General features: G+C 37.7%; 1 protein-coding gene across 1 annotated transcript in view; it reads left to right on the top strand.

The window, feature by feature from the left end:
* The first annotated feature begins 5,267 nt into the window (after nucleotides 1-5,267).
* The window catches only part of LOC117933218 (LEAF RUST 10 DISEASE-RESISTANCE LOCUS RECEPTOR-LIKE PROTEIN KINASE-like 2.4), a 32,779-nt gene continuing 25,833 nt past the window's right edge, over nucleotides 5,268-12,213 (top strand). Inside the window, exon 1 of the mRNA XM_034854607.1 lies at nucleotides 5,268-5,412. Coding sequence (XP_034710498.1) covers nucleotides 5,268-5,412 — 145 coding nt within the window. The remainder of the gene's footprint in view (nucleotides 5,413-12,213) is intronic.

A 12,213-nucleotide genomic window follows, 5' to 3' on the forward strand; every position in this document is an offset into this window, starting at 1 on the left:
TGCAATACACAAACATAAATCCTATCCTCTCTTTGCGTATGTTGCCATTCAAGCACCACCATTCTCATTGACTAAGAGCAATATGGCAGCCTTCCAATGCAAAATATTTTTACTACCTCAGTGCAAGATTTACTATCTAGTACCAGATTTATTCATAATATTCCCCTATAAAAGTAGTTTTTGCCTCCCCTGCATCTCACGTGATTAATTAAAGTAAGGAGCTGAAACTCTTTTTAAAATAGCTAGGTGTTGGATCATATAATGAGACAACCCTTTGTCAGGGTATCTCATATTCATTTCATTAAAAAATAAAAATTAAGTAAACAACCTCATTTAGAGGTAGAAATTACATCAATTTAACATTGTGATTTTCATCGTATAAGAATGCTTGCTTATGAATCATCCTACATGTCAACTAAGAAAAAATGCTAAAAATTGGCCTATGAATTTTGAATTGTGAGGGTTACTGCTAACAGTTGAATTACAAAATAAATTACTCAAACCTCTCTAGCTTTACAACTATATATACCTAAGAATATAAAAATAAAGGGAATTGGCTTACATGTTTAGATAGCGCATTAATTTACATATATATATATAAAGAAAGAGAGAGAGAGAGAGAGAGAGCATTTGCAAGTAGATAGATTGTTGAGTAACCTCCCATCTAAGCTAATTGTAATACTTGCATTATGTGAGGAAATTAGAACCCCCATTGGTTTGTTCTCCTGATCCAAAGCTGATATTTCAAGAGAATAGAAGCTAGGTTTAGGGGGTAGTTGCAATGGTTCAACATCATCTTCCAACATGTCGAGAGCTTTGCTCATAAAAGGACAGTCCATGGGCTTCATTTGCACACACTACAATGCAACTATGACCATCTTCCATATATATTTCTTTTCATCCTTTGTGACATCTCCCATTTCCATATATTCTCTTTGTTCAATTCGATCACAAATCTATGATGGGAAGAATAATTCACTTAGATATTCCTCTTCATGTCTACTAAAATGCCTTTATTTATCTATCATATCTATCAATAACATTCCAAAGCTATAAACATCAGGCTTATATGACACATATCCAACGTTTTTATAAAACAACTTTGGAGCAATGTACCTTAATGTTCCTTGGGCTACAGTGAGAGATACAACACTTTTATTTGTTCAAATACGATTTTGCAAGGCCAAAATCCGAAACTTTTGGAGTAAAGTCTTCATTCAAAAGAATATTGTGTGGCTTGATATCAAAATGTAGAATTTGTGTGTCACACCCTTGATGTAAGTATTCAATCCCATGCCGCCCTACTCCAAGTGCAATTTTGTACAATATGTCCCAACTTAAAGGAATGTTTTTTTTTTTCCTTTAAGGAAGATAAACTTATTGAGTGACTTGATGGGTTGGAGATTTTTGTGATTTTGAAGAAACTCCTCAATATCATCATCTAATGATAAATGTTTCCATCGAAACTTGTAGACTAAATAGCAAAAAAGACAAGATATCCTGAGTACAAAGCGTCCTCCAATGATTGTTATGACTAATAGATCAACATGAAAAAATGAATATTTTAGAGTTTATAATCACAAGCATTTAATAATCAAATCAAATCAAATACATTTGTTTCAATGGGAGAGGAAATCAAATTCATTTTCTTGCACAAAATTTTAATTTTCAGTATTTTGAATTCATTATATTCCATGGACTTAGATTAAATGAAATTCTTTCAAATTCAAAAGATAATTCCATGGAAAACTAAAATTTTGAATTTCATAGAACTGAAATTTCAATTCAAATTAATCCAATTTTGATCAACCGAAGAAAAAGAAATCTTTTATTCAAGCAAAAGAATTTTGCAATCTGCAATCTTGAAAGCAAGAATTATGCAATGGTTTTTGGTCGAATATACGTACCAAAGATCACAAAAAAGGCAAAACTTACAATAAAAAAATTCATAAAAGTCTTATTAAGAAGAAGACTTATAAATATCGTAATCTTTGTAAGATAGAGAAGATGTGTTGAACTTTTTGATCAAGCTCTCTATTAGTTTGTTACTTCTATAAGAATGCATGTCTGTAGAAGAAAATAATGCATGTAAGAATTGGCCTATGAATGTCTAGTGTCATAGTGATCACCATGGATCTACCACACTGGTCCAATCCTAAGTTAAGAAAATAATAATAAAAATAAAATGCAAAGTCAAAGAAAAGAAAAAAATATATCTTATTTATTGTTATTTTCCTTCCCTCTTCTGCTATTGTTTTTTCTTCTACTTCGATATTTTCAAGATCCAATTCATATTGAATTTATCTACAACAAACGAACTCCCTAAAATAAGTAGTATGATCAGGATTTAGAATGGCACAGAGGAAGCAAATTGATTAGAGAGGAATGAATCCATATAGTACCTTTTGCTGGCTTATCAATACATTCAGTTTCAGGTTATTTGCTAACATTGCTCTTCAGTCTGCATTTCTTACCTTCTCTTTCGCCGTTTCCACATATCAATTCTAACCATGTTAAAGAAAAATAATTTTCCCCATTAACTATATCTTCTGGGAGAGTAACGTCATAAATCTTGTGGCAGGAGGATAGGTCCAAGAGTTCAAGAATATTGTCAGAATCAACAGCATAGACTGGGTTACTGAGGAGAACGTGCAAGGGATGGAAAAAATAATAATTTGAGTGTTTTTTTTTAGGAACAATTGAAGAAGGTGTAGTCAACTTGGTAGTTGGAACTTGCAAGTTTGAACTGGAAGGGAAAGGTAGACAAAGTAAGGTTTTGAAGCTATCTTTGAAAGCAAAAATCTGGGTCATGGACGATAATCTCCTGAGAGTTGTAATTTATCTTCTTCACTAAAAGGCTTACGGAATATGGTAGCTCTAGGATGGTTTTCTTTTTTTCTATACAAGACATCTCAAACCCAGGATAGCCACAATTATATGGATGATCTTTTAGCCGGAAGGGGAACCTGATAACTGGGCCATGGTTGCTGCATCTTGATACCTTGCACTCATCTTGGCTCGCTCCAATCTCTACAAACCATCTCATAAATAAGAACAGAAACAAAGAGATGACCATTTTTAAGCAATTGCTCATCCCCATAGCTTTTGGTCTGTTCCTCTAGCCTTTCTTATTGATTCAATTTTTTTGTATTTTTGAAGGAAAGAACACCTATATATTCAATTCCAAAATGAACTAGAAAGGGAAAAGGAGATATGATCCTATGCCACTTGTTTTACTTTAGACAGTTTGACTCCTACAATGAGAAGCATACGGTAAACTTCCTTGATATTTGCTACATAGACAAGGTTTGCTGACAACTCCAATGTACTTAGTTGTGGTTGTACATTGATGATGACCCGGCCAACCAAATATGATGAGGGAAAAAAAAATCAAAGATTTTGGGTAGTTGATTGTGACACCAATGCATAGTCAAAGAAAGTTGAACTCTAAGCTAGCTTAGCCCATTGGGATGTAATTTTATCTTCTTTTGAAACTTGGGGATGCCTAAAACCAAAGCATGCAGCTTCTCTTTCTGAATCTGAACTTATGATGGTGAGAGAAGTAAAACTTGTGGGAGCAATCCCCATAACACTCCTCCATGCCTATTTTCTTTCATTTTGTGATGCTAGTGAAAAACAGCCCTGCAGGCTCTCTTCTCGAGGAGATATTCAAAACATCACCAACCTTTTCAATTAAAAGGTGGTCAGCCCAGCTTTGGTAATCCTGATCCGGCGTATGAATTGCTTTGTGGAACAACCATGCAATCTTTTAAGGCAAATACCATGTTGAGGAGATCAATTACCATAACTACACCATTAGAGTAGTATTTGCCGGGTGTACTGATTCATTCCCAATTGGTGTCTCAGCTCATTCATGTCCAGCTGGTGCTCTTTGATTGAGAGAGTAATCAACAAAATTTATAACCTATATCACCATGCATTAGGATAGCTTTAGCTAATATAGCATAGTGGCTCTAGGATCGTTCACTGGGAAGGGTTTTCAACTCGCAACTAATACCAATTTAGAGTTAAATTGGTGCTTTTTCATTTCAAGGTTAGCTTAAAAAATAAACACAAACTTTGGTTTTGTTTTAAGCTAATCTAAAAAGAAAGTAATGGAAATTACTTATGAAGAAAAACATTCCTTGGAGGTTTGGGTTCACAGGGGAGGTTCCTTATGCAAAAACAGAGCTACGGTCATTTGGTTCATTTCCTCGCATTAGAGAATTAACATATAATCAATTCTCTAACCGGTGCTGTATAGATGTATCCTTTAAATGGATTTCAGCTATAATTCCCTCTCACTGATGCAACTTGCAATGGCTCGTGCCTCTCACCTAGCATTTGCCATTCAAGGTGATCTTTAACTTTGGACTTCCCTTCTCAAGCTCGCAAGAGATAACTAATGGATGTCTCCTTGGAGTCCAAAAGCTTACCAAGTGTTGGCAATTCTAGAAAATCCTACCTTCAAGTCACTTCCCAAAAGCTCTCAAGAGGCAAACTAGTGCATCTCCATGGACGGAGATCACTTGCCTTACCAAGTGTTGGCTCAAGTGAATTGAAGGTGTTTTAAGTTAACTAAAAACATAGAAATCATTAAAGGATCACACTTTCTCTTCATTAATGGCTAAAACCACAAAGCTATAAATTCTTGCACTTGGAACCTTTCCCAACAACCTTAGCTCCAAGGAACTAAAAGTCTAACCACTCATTCTCTGAGGAAACTTCCTCAGAGCTTGTTTGGCTAGTAAGAAAAAGAATGAGAAAACAATAATATATATGAAAAACAGAACAAGTGCTCTGTAAAATATATTTCTTGCAGAATTGTACAAAGGATGCGTTTGAGAACAAGCTTCCTAGATTCTACATGATATCCCTGTGTAAAGGAAATTACAAACTATATATAAAAGGTTATTCACCCATTGTTTTTACTTAAAGACTAAGTAATCCTATGATAAGTGGGTTACAAGGAGACTTTGGGGATTTAGACATCAAATATCTAAAGCAAAATATCCCAAAATGTCGGTCGAAAATATCGGGAAGCTTCAAGAGAACACTACAGCTGTGCATGATGGCTGTGAAATGGATCCGGCGAATCGCGAGTGTCTGACAAGCCAAGCGGTCCGAGAGATCTGAATTGGCGGCTGCGGATGCTCTCCGAGTAAGCGCTATCAGAGGATCAGGACATGTCTGACCGGGGAAGTTGAAACGCCTCCTCTCCCATCCGGCGTCAGGTGTCGGATGTGAAATATCCGGATAAGGGTGGAATGACGGCGGACAGAATTCCAGATAAGAGTGGAATGACGGCACTCAGAATTCCAGATAAGGGTGGAATGACGGCGGACAGAATTCCGGATAAGGGTGGAATGACGGTGCTCCCCTATCCGGACTCCCTCAGGGAGGAAGCACACGGTACTCGCGAACATCACACCCCGGATGATAGCATATCCTATCCGGATATGTTGTCCGGATCATTGATTATACAGCCCACGTTCCACTGCCCTCCGATGGTGTGTCCGGACATCTTTTACTCCTTGCATTCCTGATTTGCTTATGGCAAAGGACTTCAAAGCTTCGGTTCTTCATATTTATGAGCTTTCTATTGCTTTGCCATGGATTCCAAAGAACTCTCCTCAACCTCGGATTGCTTTGGTGATAAAAAAGCTATCAAAACACCAAAACTTAACACAATTTGATTAGAATTGATTGCAAGAGTCCTTAACATGCCAATTGGGTTAAAAGGTGATAACTACTACTCAAAAGTGTTTAAAAGAGTTAATTACAAGCTATGAAATAGCACTTTTTGAGTAGTAATCACTCCCCCCAACCGACATATTGCTAGTCCCTTAGCAATGAAGGAGAGAAAAATAAAAATAAAAAGTACTAAATTTTACAACATCATGCTAATAAAAAAAAAAACAATTTTCAAGTGGCATGATGATCTAACTCTCACATGGAACATTAAAGAAATAAAACTGAAACTTCAACAAGAGTTATCAAATAACTTGTCTAATCACAATTCTTAAAGAGAAGGCATTATGCAAATTTAAGCTTTTAAAAGAGTTTCCACACCCAAAGGGCCAAACCTTACTCTTCCACAAAAATCTAAGTGTTATTTATTAGTTTCCGAATATAGTATGTTGAACTAATCTCTCCCCCCAACCTAGTTCTTTTTCAAAGCTTAGCAAAATGATCAACCTCCAATAGGCTAAGAACGCACCTCTTTTCTTTCACACTTCTCTTTTCATTGTAGGAGTACAAGGCTTAAGGTATTCTTTTCTAAATTGTCCATGTAACTAGGGTCCATCGATGACTCCCAACCAATTAAGGTTTAGGGCATCAAGCTTTAAGGATCTTTCAACCATTAACTCCTCGGATTTTACCCCGGACTTTTGAGAATGAATTTTTAATACCTAAGCACCTACAGTATGTTAAACTCCACCTATTCACCCTTGTAACGAGCATTGAGGTCGGTGACTCCCAACCAATAAGGCTTAGGGCACCAGGTTTTAAAGATTTTCACCATATACCCCTCAGACCTTGCTCGGGTTTCAAGACAAGCAAACATTTTTCTTTCTTTCTTTTTCAAGGGTTCATTGGTCTTCTATAAGGTGTCCCAACACTATTAAATGAGGTCAAAGGTACCAAGTCTAAAATTTTCCTAAGTCAAGAGAGAAATAGTTTTTCATCTTTTAATCGGAACCTAGTGTGCACAGTGTGTGAATAGCTTAAAGTGGAAGAATTAAGGTTGAATTCAATAGAAGCTTCAACAATTCATCAACTTTAGTAAGCATAATACAAACTCTAAGTCAAGTGAAAAGACAAAAATTCAATTTCTCCCTTTTCATTTTGAAAATTTTTCCTTAATAGCCATGGAGAGTAAAATGAAAATTTTAAAATTAAGCAAAAAACAACTAAATTAGCAAAATACCTTAGCATAAGTAACAAAAAACTTCCTTTCTCAACTCTCCCCCCAACCAAGCTGAACATTGTCCTCAATGTGACAAAAATGATTGAAAAATAGGGAGGAAGTGCTACCTCCTGAGTAATGTGGAGTGATGCTGTGGAAATGATGGCTCAGCTGCCTCTCCTGTAGAAGGCTCCTGATGAGGCATAGGCTGATCAACAAAAGGAGGGGCCTGTGATGGCTCTGATGAGCTGGGAATGGCATGCTCAGGAGCTGATGTAATGCCTTGATGATGCTGGATCTGCCTCAGGATGGTAGTGTGTTGGGCCTGAGTGGTAAGAATCTGCTCCTGATTTAAGTTAGTTACAAATAACATAATTTAAGACCAAAATTACAATCAAATAATTTACAAAACTTAAAAATTAACATATTTAACAAAATTATGGACTTTGGTGAAACCAAGTCCATCTGACCCTTCTCTGATCAAGATTTTTGTGGCTCAAGGAGGTTGATTTCCTCCTTTTCTGGCTTGAACGGCTCAATGAATGGCTTGAGGCGATGACCATTGACTCTGAAGGTGTCTATGCCATTGGAATTTAGTAATTCCACCACTCCATTGAGATGTACTTGATGAATAATGAAAGGACCTATCCACCTTGACTTGAGCTTCCCTGGAAAGATATGGAGCCTTGAGTCATAAAGTAGGACTCTTTGTCCTTTCCACAATTCTCTGTTGGAGATTAGTTGATCATGTCACTTCTTCATCCTTTGTTTTGCAACTTTGGAATTGATGTAAGCATCATTTCTTAATTCCTCCATCTCATTAAGGTCTAAGCACCTCTTTGCCCCAGCTTTGATCAAGTCCATGTTCAACCTCTTAATTGCCCACCAAGCCTTATATTCAACTTCCACAGGGAGGTGACATGCTTTGCCATAGACGAGACGATAGGGAGACATGCCAAGAATAGTCTTATAAGTTGTTCTATATGCCCATAATGAATCATGTAGCTTAATAGACCAATCTTTTCTGCTTGTAATCACCACTTTCATCAGTATGCTTTTTATTTCCCTGTTTGCTAGCTCCACTTGCCCGGAAGTTTGAGGATGATAAGGTGTAGCTACCTTATGCTTCACTCCATACTTGGCTAGTAGGGTTTCAAAAGGTTTGTTGCAAAAATGAGTACCTCCATCACTGATTATGGCCTTGGGCACCCCAAATCTTGAGAAGATGTTCTCCTTAAGAAATTTGAGAACCACCTTGTGATCATTATGTTTACAAGGGATTGCCTCCACCCATTTGGAAACATAGTCCACCCCACCAATATATAAGAGTTACCAAAAGACATTGGGAAAGGTCCCATGAAGTCAATACCCCATACATCAAAAAGATCAACTATAAAGATGGGGTTCATGGGCATTTGGTTTCTTTTTGTAAGCTTCTCGAGTCTTTGGCATCTATCACAACTCCTACACATGATGTGGGAATCTTTGAAAAACGATGGCCAAGTAAACCCTGATTGCAAGACCTTCATAGCTGTTTTCTGAGAGGCAAAGTGGCCTCCACAGGCATTCTCATGGCAATGGCTAAGGATCCCTTGTTGCTTTTCTTCAGGGACACACTTCCTTATGATCTGATCTGCACAATACTTGAAAAGGAAGGGCTCTTCCCAATAATAAGCATGAATCTTTGCAAAGAAGTGCTTCCTGTCTTGCGCTTTCCACTCACTTGGAACTTCACCAGTAACCAAATAGTTAGCAATATGAGCATACCAAGGAGCTTTCTCCAGCAACATAAGTGATTCCTCAGGAAAGTCATCATTAATAGGTAATACATGGGAATTGTGTGCTATAGCCAACCTTGAAAGGTGGTCAGCTACCACATCTCCACCTCTTTCTTGTCTCTGATTTGGAGATCAAACTCTTGTAACAAAAGAATCCATCTAATCAACCTTGCTTTTGCATCTTGCTTTGTCAATAAATACTTCAAGGCCGAATGGTCAGTGAAAACAATGATGAAAGACCCTACCAAATAAGCACGAAACTTGTCTAAAGCAAACACCACAGCTAACAATTCTTTCTCTGTAGTTGTGTAGTTTATTTGAGCCTCGTTCAATGTTTTGCTTGCATAGTAGATCACATAGGGCTTCCCATCTTCTCTTTGGCCAAGTACAGCTCCTATAGCAAAGTCACTGGCATCACACATTACTTCAAAAAGTAATTCCCAGTTAGGAGCCCTTACTATTGGAGCGGTTGTCAAGAATTGCTTCAACTGATCAAAACTCTTTTGACATCTCTCATCCCAGACAAACTTAGCATCCTTAGCTAAAAGTTCACAGAGAGGCCTTGAGAGCTTAGAGAAGTCTTGTATAAATCTCCTGTAGAACCCTGCATGGCCAAGAAATTGCCTTACTCCTTTTACAGTGGTTGGGGATGGCAATTTGGCAATAAGTTCCACCTTTGCTTTATCAACTTCAATGCCTTTCTCGGAGATGATATGGCCAAGGACAATTCCTTGACGTACCATAAAATGACATTTCTCCCAATTGAGCACCAAGTCTTTTTCAATGCATCTTTTAAGAACCGCTTCCAAATTTACTAAACATTCTTCAAATGTACCTCCATATATGGTGATATCATCCATGAAGACTTCCATAATTCGCTCCACCATATCACTAAAGATGCTAAGCATACATCTTTGGAATGTTGCAGGTGTATTGCATAAACCAAAAGGCATTCTTCTGTAGGCGTATGTTCCAAACGGACATGTGAAAGTGGTCTTCTCCTGATCTTCAACATCAATTTCAATTTGGAAATACCCTGAGTACCCATCCAAAAAACAATAGAAAGGATGACCAGAAACTCTCTCCAGCACCTGATCAATAAACGGGAGTGGAAAATGATCTTTCCTAGTCACAACATTCAATTTCCTGTAGTCAATACACACCCTCCGACCTGAAGTGAGGCGTGTAGCAATTTCTTCTCCTTTTTCATTCTGAACCACAGTAATCCCTGACTTCTTTGGTACCACTTGAGTAGGACTCACCTAAGGGCTGTTAGATATGGGATAAATAATACCCGCTTGGAGTAGCTTCAGTACCTCAGTTCGCACCACTGCTTGTAAATAAGAATTCAATCTTCTTTAAGGTTGATGAATTGGTTTAGCTTTTTCCTCCATATATATGTGATGTGTACAAACCAAAGGACTGATTCCTTTCAAGTCAGATATTTGCCATCCTATTGCTTCTTGCACCTCTTAAGAACTTCTAGTAGAGAAATCTCCTGATGACCGGTAAGAGATGAAGATATAACAACAGGACATTGGTTATTTTCTTCTAGGTATGTATATTTTAACTCCTTGAGCAGAGGTTTCAAATTGAGCTTCGGGAATTCTTCCAATACATCATCTTGTCCCTCCTCTTTATTGAATAAAGGCAGGATCTCTTCTTTCCTCCTCCAACCTTGTAGAGTAGCAAGGACATCAGCGGGTTCAGACAACCCTTCTTCAAGATCCTCAAGACTTTCATTCAACTCGTCTTGCATATTCTGATCACAATGCTCCTCCACTAGAGTGTCAATAATGCATACCTCTTTTGGACCTTCTTCTTCTTCCGGAGTAATTAGCTTCTTTGACATATGAAAGATATTAAGCTCAAGTGTCATGTTGCCAAAAGTGAGTTGCATAAGTCCATTCCTACAATTTATGATTGCTTTTGAAGTAGCAAGAAATGGCCTTCCACGGATGATAGGAACATAATCAGCTTCCTTAACTAAAGGATCAGTATCAAGAACAACAAAATCTACTGGATAGTAGAAATTATCAACTTGAACTAAAACATCCTCAATTATCCCCCTTGGAATTTTCACTGACCTATCAGCTAAAGATAGAGTGATTGATGTTGGCTTTAATTCACCAAGTCCCAATTGCTTATAAACAGAATATGGCAACAAATTCACACTTGCTCCCAAATCTAACAAAGTTTTTTCCACTACCTTTCCTCCAATCATAACTGAAATGGTATGACATCTCGGATCTTTGTACTTCAAAGGAGATTTGCATTGTATGATGACACTCACTTGCTCAGTCAAGAAGGCTTTCTTATTCACATTCAACCCTCTTTTGATAGTACACAGGTCCTTTAGGAACTTTGCATATGTTGGAACTTGCTTAATCATGTCCAGCAACGGAATGTTGACCTTCACTTGCCTCAATACTTCAAGGATTTCTGATGCATTTTTTATCCCCTTTTTCCCATGCAAAGCTTGAGGAAAAGGTGGAGATGTGCGTTTCTTCATCAATTCTTCCTTAATAAGCTCTTTATCCGGATTTGCATTCACTGTTGAATCACGGTCCTCCTTCCCTTCACTGATATCTTTCTTCTTTTCTTTCATTTTCTCCCTCTTCTTTGTCTCTTCTTCTTCCTTCTCTTCAACATCTAGCTTGGGTGTTGGTGACTTAACCTTTTTACCACTCCTTAGAGTGATCAAGGCTTTAACATCTCTCACCTATGAAGATTCTCCCTCATGAGTTTCCACTTCGTGGATACCCTTGGGGTTTTGGTGAGGTTGAGAAGGAAATCTACCCTTCTCTTGCACTGTGTTCAAATTAGTGAGCCTTGAGATTGAGTATTGGAGATTATCTATCTTCTAAGATAAGTCATTTTGCATCCCATCCATCCTTTTATTCAAAGTATTCTCTACACTGTCAATTCTTTGACTGAGTTGAGAGTTGATGGATTTTTGGTCTCCAACAAAATCTCCCACAACCTTGTTGAGATTCACTATTACTTGTTCAAGACTTGAAGCTTGTTGGGATGGTTGAGATGGTTGATCCGGTTGTTGGTACTGAGGTGCTCTTGGCTTCCATGAAAAATTTGGATGATTCCTCCAACTTGAGTTGTAAGTATTGTCATACGAAGCATTGCTATTGGGCTTGAATTGTCCAATGACATTTGCTTGTTCTCCAAACATTTCTCTAGCAACTGGAATTGTAGGGCACTCCTCCACCAAGTGTTCATAAGATTGAAAAATAGAACATGGCTTTACTTGCACTGGTGTTTCAGCAACAGCTTGCACTTCATGCATATTTTTCAGTTCTAGCTCCTCCACTCTTCTTGTCATAGCTGCAAATTTTGCTTTCGTATCAACATCTTCATTCAAGGTGTACATCCCAACCTTAGCATGAAGAGCATTTGGTTGAGACTTGATCTTTCCCACTTCTCCTCTGTGCGGTTCATCCCATCCCCTTGAGACTTCATCTACATAACTCAAGAAATCCATAGCTTCCTCAGGATTCTTACTCATGAAAT

The sequence above is a fragment of the Vitis riparia genome, chromosome 16, assembly GCF_004353265.1.
Source record: "Vitis riparia cultivar Riparia Gloire de Montpellier isolate 1030 chromosome 16, EGFV_Vit.rip_1.0, whole genome shotgun sequence".
In the NCBI taxonomy this organism is placed as follows: domain Eukaryota; kingdom Viridiplantae; phylum Streptophyta; class Magnoliopsida; order Vitales; family Vitaceae; genus Vitis; species Vitis riparia.